The following is a 7,444-nucleotide window of genomic DNA, read 5'->3' as shown; positions in this document are numbered from 1 at the left end:
CACGCCTATTGATGGCTCTACGAACGATCAATATTATACCTGAAACGAGACTCGTTCAAGTAAAATGGACAGGCAACATTGCTGGTGTAGAGACCTCATGATTGAATTTCCTTAAACGATACGAAAAAGTTTAGTTTGAAAACGGTGTAAATCTTTCCTTCTGACAATAAAATGTACTTGAAAACGCATACTTTAAGTGCATGTTGTGGTAAGATGTATTCACAAAAAACATTCATAAACCAGAAAATTTGGTAAAAGCTAACAAGATCTATAAACAGATCCACATAAGGGCTGTGGGTTCTTAGTCCATCATGAGAATTTTGCATAGTCTTTTGTGTTATCACAATGGAACTATAAGGGTCTAAGTGTGTCGGGTACTTCGCCCGACAACCACTATAACCTAACCTATGGGCCAGTTGTACAAATATTTAATCCGAGGATCAGCAACATTTATCTTCTGAAATCGGTCGGGACGAAGAAATAATTTAATATTTCTTATAAATACGCGGTGAGTTTCGTAAAATATTTAATTAAAATTAAAATGATTGATACCCGCGAAAATCATAATTTAAAATCTTATATCGGTAGTATGGCTGAAGTTTAGCAATGGTTTAAGGTTCATATATATAAAAATAGCCACATTCATGCTTGAACCGAACTTGAACCGCAGCTAATCCGCCGAAATCGGCGGGTTAAGTTTCTGATCCACGTTTGTACAACTGGCACTAAGGGCCAGTTGTACAAACGTGGTTCAGCCTCGGATCAGGAATCTAACCCACCGATTTCGGCGGATTAGCTGCGGGTCAACGTGCCTGGTATTTACCTTTCCGGATGGAAAACAAGGTGGCCCAATATCTCAAAACAACTCTTATATTAGGTGTGTTTTTTTGTTTATCTATATAGATTTTGTGCAAAAAAACGACATCGAGATTTTTGAAATCAAAACAATTTACGTGTTAAAAACAACAAAAACTTTATCTGTATAGATTTCTGAAAAATCCAGATAATTATCCAGATTTTACTTTCTCTCGATAAAAACAGTAGTGCCAAGGTAGTTTAATTGTTGTGTTCATACAGAAATATCTGAAAATATTAAACAAAAAAAAAGCGGAGAAAACGAGGTTTGAAAAAAACTCTCATAGAAAAAAATAATCAAAAATTTGTTTGACATGGTTGCATTGAAATGTTAATATCTCGAGATATACGCAATGCACTTTTCAGATAAAAGTCTTAAATGGATCCTGATAAGATTGTTGAACAGATATGTATATAAAAGTACCAAAGTTTTTTCGAAAAATTAGAAATAAAATTAAAAACGTTTTCACATTTGATTTTTAAAAAATCGAAAAAAACTCAATATGGCTACATTCAAACGCTTATAACACAAGAACGACGCAACTAATGTTAATGGTCATGGTCTTAAAATGTAGCTAAGAATATACAGATAATTTTTGGTTTTTTGTGAAAAAACAATTTTTTTGAATCCAACATGGATGCCATGGCCATATGAAAATTTTTGTTTGCATCCAACATGGATGTAATGGCCTTCCCACTTCGGAGTAAAAAAAAAAAAAAAACAAAAGCAACATTTTTGACAGACAGCTGCCAAAGTATATGTACAGTGGTGCCAAATGTTTGCATGGATTTCAAAAATCCCGATGTCGTTTTTTTGCACAAAATCTATATAGATAAACAAAAAAACACACCTATTGAGTACTATCAATAATATAAATGTCATGCTTTTATCACAAAGTGAACGATTGAACTCTTTTTTAATGCTAAGCCGCCTCACTTAAAGTAAGAACAATGCAACGTAAAATTTGTGTATTAAGCTCGGATAATTTTTTTCCATAATTTGTATGGGAGCTAAAATTTAGAGCGAACGGTATGCAAGTTAAGGAGTCATAATTACACAGAATTGGTAATTGAAATCGTGCCGAAGATGTAGAAATCGCAAACAGCCTACTAAGCACGTTCACGGGATCATATTGCACCTATCCAGAATCCCGATGAGATCACCATCAACATATGGTTTCATAGTTTTAAGATGTAATTAGTCATCTCATAAGTAAGAACAAAGGAAATCTTTGTATAAATAGTGCTCTCCAGAGTATTAAGACTTCATGTTCAATTTGTGTGTCATTCGGGTTATAACAAGTATTGTTTAATTTACTTTGATCTTCAATCAGTGTGTTTAATTGTATCTTTAAGTTTAGATATAAGAAATAAAATATTTTTTAAAACCTTCGCCGTGTAGCTTATAATTTAATTTGCAGTTCGCATACAATTATCGATAACTTGTATGGGATTTTTATCTTGGAGTGCGAAAAATGATTTGTCGTTTGTGGATACAAAATTCGTTTGGTAAATATGAGATTTTTCACGAAATTCATGAAATAAGAAACTACCTTATTAAATAATAAATATCAAAACAGAAATCCGATGATGAAACTAAAGCTCTGAGGTGTTCGATATAAAATGAAAACCCGTGAAACTCTGATTTTTTTGACAGTCGATTGACATGACTCAGAGTGCCCGTCATAAACTCTATGCACACCCATAGGATTTTTGCCAAACACCATATGAGTGGAGACAGATTTTTGACTCAAGTCTCCCGCTTAGCCGGGACGGGAGACTTGAACACCTCCTTTAGAAGACTTGACCATACCTAAGTTCTTCGAGTAAAATATCAGTTCATATCTTATTAAAACTAATTTTTAATAGGTATATTGAGGTGTTTTGCATGAACATAAAAACGCTTTTCAATGTTTATTATAAACAAAAAAAAAAAAAAAACAATTTATAGAAACTCAAAAACATATAAATATCTTTCATAGTAGGTAAGTACAAAAGTATATAAAAGTAAACAAAACAAAAAGATTCTTAGGGCCAATTTTTCAATAGTCAGTTAAACAGTCAGTTAGTACTTATTTTTAAGGATAGAGAAAAAATCAATTTTTCAACAAGCAGATATAGCTTATTCCTAAGAATAAAACTATCTGCTTCTTTTAGAGACGAATAAAAATTATTCTAAGGAATAATCTCAACAAAAATATTGTGTCAGTTGTCAAAGCTGTTTTGAAAGAATTTTGAAAAAAATACAGTGGAACACAAGAAAACAAAAACAATCATGAATAAAAATGACGTTAATTTTAAATATATTTCAATTTGACAATTTTTTTTTGTTATTCTGTAGAATAAATTATTCTTGATTGAAAAATTCAATGTTTTTATCTGATTGTTTATGAGCCTAATAACTTTATTCGTCGAACAGTTAACTGACTGTTTATTAGAAGATTGAAAAATTGGCTCTTAAAAACATAACAAAATAGATGAATAACTTAATTTTTTGGTATTTCATTAGAAAATTAATTACTACAGTACCTTGCCATATTATGCCCAAGCGAAAAAATACAGTTTTTTGCTTCATGTTCTTGGATTTTTAAAGTTTTTGTCGAAATATCTCAAATTTTTTTTTTCGAGCCTCGAGTCTATTTCGAAATCGTAGAATCAAAACGTTCTCAAGCACTTTTTTTGTATTGGTCTGGAGTTAGGGCGTTTTCGACAATATAAAAGGAACCTTATCTTTTTCCTGAGATAGCAGAAAAGCCAATAATGATCAGAGGATGTTTTTTTTTATTAGAATAACGAACTGTGAATAGCTCTTCTCGTCGGATCTTATAAGAAAGAAAAAAACTACCACAAAGCTCTGTCCAGACGATCAGAGCTTCTATATTTAGGCAAGATGGGGTCCTTGCCATAAAGTTGAGAATGTCACGTTATTCCTCGGTACAAAAATTTAAGTATTAGACCGGTCTGGTAATTTTCTAGGCATGAATTCCATAGAAATCGTCTTTTGGAGCTATTCCCCTTTTGTACGTTATTTTTTATGGCAAGTATCAATTCTTTAACTTTTTCTAGTCAATCCGTATCAACATGATAAGTGTAAGTAAATGAGACAAAAAAAAATTTGAGATATTTCGACAAAAACTTTAAAAATCCAAGAACATGAACCAAAAAATTGTATTTTTTTCGCTTGGGCCTAATGATATGGCAAGGTATTGTAGCATGTTATTGCCATATGATCAAGTCTCCCCTAAAAAATTGCTCAAGTCTCCCGCTCACGTTTTTTTTCACAATTAATAATAAATGACTTTTGTAAAACACAAGATAACTTAAATTTGTTTTAATATTAACAAAGTTGTCAAAAACTGATGAAGCCATCTTTTTTTCTTTCAACTGACCATTCTCGATACAGACTTTTTTCCAATGATCATACCTTCTCTTTTAATACAATGGTATAAAGTTCAGTTCGATACGATTATTAGAAGTGGGTCAAAATTGAGTTCCAAGATTTTATCACACACCAGTTCGTTGGATTGTTAGTAAATTACAAGTGAAGCTAATAAAAGCGTATTAAAAAGGCAACCATCATTACATAAGTTTTATTGCACAAGAAAACTATTTATTTAAAATGTTTTTATATGAATAATTCTAATTGATAATAATAAACTAGGTCCTAGTTTGTTTTGTTTAGTTAATACAGTTTTAACGTATGTAATTGATATCTTAATTAAAAAAATATTTTTTTTATGTATTTTATACTTAAAACTAAATATATGTGAGATCAAAAATGTTCATTAAATTTAAATTATAGAAATAGATTTATGTAGTTAAAAATTAATTCGTTGGTTAAATCTATATCTTTTATACATGTTATACTAGTTTTGCTCGATTTTGTTTGGTTTTGAATTACCAATTTAAAATAATTCAAATCAAACAGAATATACATTATATCTTGTTTTATTATTTACATTGGAATTCTTAAAGTAAGAACCAGCTAGCTCCATTTGCAATATTTTAATATGGTTACCAACTCTCGTTGCCACTAAGTCCTGAGTTTTAAAGAGTGAATTTAGACTTGGTCCAAGCTATGGATCTCGCCAAAGATTTAATGGATCAACTAAAAATAAAACGCGAAAAAGACGGCTCATTATCGAAAGTGTTTGAAGATGCACAAAAACAGCTGAAGTCCTTGACATTGACGTTAAATATAAGGGAAAAGTGAAGCGACAAAAGAATAGTTCAAAACCTAATAATTGCTTAAGTTTCGATTCAGCAAACGGCTCTATATGAAACTGTTGAGTTTTACCAAACATACTTGGCTGCCGGATCATCTTCTTTTCTTGATTTCCCTCTGGTTTTCATCCAAGAAGGAAATCTTATTTAAACAATCGTGTTTTTCTTATTGTTTTTAAATGTTGTTTCAAAATATGATCATGTCGGGGATCGAACTGAAGACTTCAACTCTCGTTGATTTTAATAAGGTTTCTTCATTAAAGCCTGGTACGCTGTTCGCGCTAAATTTTAGCCGAGATAAAATTTCCATACAAGTTATCGATAAATTTGTATGGGATCCATTTTATCCCAGATAAAGTTTTTCGATAATTTGTATGGGAGCTAAAATTTAGCGCGAGCTGCGTACCTGTCTTCAAACAGTTCAAGGACAATCTGTTAGTTTTTAGGCAGTCACATTTTTCTCTGTGTGAAGAATTAAGGACTCGGAAGAGATAATTGATCCGAAGGAATAATACTTCCTCTAAGAAAACACATTGGAATTGGAAGCGCCCGATAGCTGCCCCGGAGAAAGATATTAGCTACACTGCCGGTTTCAACGTCAACTCCCGAAAGAACTTTTTACAATTTAAAGAGAATAAAAACACTACAAAGAAGCGTTATTAAAACTAAAAAAAATGTGCGAACTAGACCCATCTCCCCTCATATCGGAAAGCTATTTACGCTACTGGTGCTCTCAATCTGTAAAAACAATTGCGAAACTTATATACAAAAAATTGAGTAGTACCAAATGAAAAATTGTCAAATATATTTTTGTAAGATTATTCCACCTTAGATGTTTATTGTTTATATAAACAGAAATTCAATAAACAAGTTTTAGTATTTTTCAAATCTGAAAGAGGAGTATTAGAAAAGCTTAAGTCCTGGTTTTCGGGACGCCACCCCCCTGGCGAAATCCGCCATTTTGGAAAACGCGAATCGCTCTATATCTCCAAAACTATGGGTCCTATAGAAATGGTTATTAGACCAAAGTTCTTGGAAATTTAATTATTTTTTTCTTTGTAATACATTATTTTTCTGTATGCAATAGTTTTGAGGTTATGTTGTTTTAATCTATTTTTTTTTCGGTTTTTTTAAGATTTCATCATTCCAGGTATTAGCTACATAATTCTTTAAACATTAAAAGTTATAGACCATCAAATTTCCAATAATTTGGTATATTTTTGAAAGTCATGCGATGTATGAGTCGAAAGTTATTGAAGTTGGAGGTTTTTTAATAAAGTGATTGCAGCCATTTTTTAAAAATTAATTTGATATTTATGACCTTTTTAAAAGACAGCAATTAGCATTTGGATGTTTAATGTGACTTAAAAAAAAAAACACACAAAAAACAAAATAGGAAAATGTAAACAAGAAATAACCGTGGCAACCCTGACAAAGTTTTCTGTTTATTTTACATTTCCTACTGAATGTCTTTCGTTGCAATTTATATAACAATGTATGCACTGTGACAAATGGAGATAGCTGGATTTTGGTGTTAAAGCCTAGTACGCAGCTGAAGCGAAACGAAAAATTTTGAAGTCTCCAAAGTCAACGGAAAAATACCATCGAGTATTAGATATAGCAAAGTAAAAAAAAAATACAAATACAAATCAAAAACTCCAAGAAAAACACCGGAAAATAAGTTTTAAAGCGAAAACAAAACAAATTTAATTTCGTTCAAGATTTCGTTAATGAAATTTTGTATGAAAAATTTCGTTTCGCTTCAGCTGAGTACTAGGCTTAAACTGGCAATAGTGCCCCGAAGAATAAATTCGAGTTCTGAGATGCAGAAAGACAACAAGCGGTATATTGCTACTACCCACCATCGTTTCTATCGTTGCTCACAAAATTTCTTTGGAAAGCCCCATCGTTGTTGCTTGTCCGTCATATATCCGATCCACACTCCAAACTGTGACGTGGCTCGATCTTAAGCTGATGCGGTTCTTGGTAGAATAAATTTACAGTATGTGAATGCTTGGAATTTAATAATTGGTTATCTGCTGGAGATTGGCTACGTTTCGAAGAATAAAGTTGATCATCATCATGAATTTTAAGAATATCACATTTAATGCTGTTATTATTGTTAATACAACTGTTGTTGTTATTTTGGGGTTGGGGTGATAAGCTTGCGCTGCTGCTAGTAGCTGGACTTTGGAGTCCTGCTAAGGAGCGTACCTGAAGAAAGAGTCCGCTATTCAGCAAACGGGCTTGGTGTTCCTGGGCTTTCGCCCGCAAGCATGCGATGGAATTATTCCTTAAAAAGAAGAAAAACAGCTGTTATTACTGATAGTCAGCAATTTATGTAAAGGATATTAATGTCATTAAA

At 31.9% G+C, this 7,444-nt stretch overlaps 1 protein-coding gene across 4 annotated transcripts in view; it reads right to left on the bottom strand.

The window, feature by feature from the left end:
- Nucleotides 1-4,539: 4,539 nt before the first annotated feature.
- Nucleotides 4,540-7,444, bottom strand: part of LOC129908812 (motor neuron and pancreas homeobox 1) — a 272,840-nt gene continuing 269,935 nt past the window's right edge. For all 4 annotated transcript variants that reach the window (XM_055985602.1, XM_055985599.1, XM_055985601.1 and 1 more), the window contains exon 6: nt 4,540-7,372. In XM_055985602.1, the coding sequence (XP_055841577.1) occupies nt 7,003-7,372 (370 nt within the window). In that variant the 3' untranslated portion in view covers nt 4,540-7,002. The remainder of the gene's footprint in view (nt 7,373-7,444) is intronic.

This window comes from Episyrphus balteatus, chromosome 2 (assembly GCF_945859705.1).
Source record: "Episyrphus balteatus chromosome 2, idEpiBalt1.1, whole genome shotgun sequence".
NCBI classification, from domain to species: Eukaryota; Metazoa; Arthropoda; class Insecta; order Diptera; family Syrphidae; genus Episyrphus; species Episyrphus balteatus.
The sequence above is the reverse complement of the archived record's forward strand: the minus strand, read 5'-3'. Positions and strand labels throughout refer to the sequence as shown.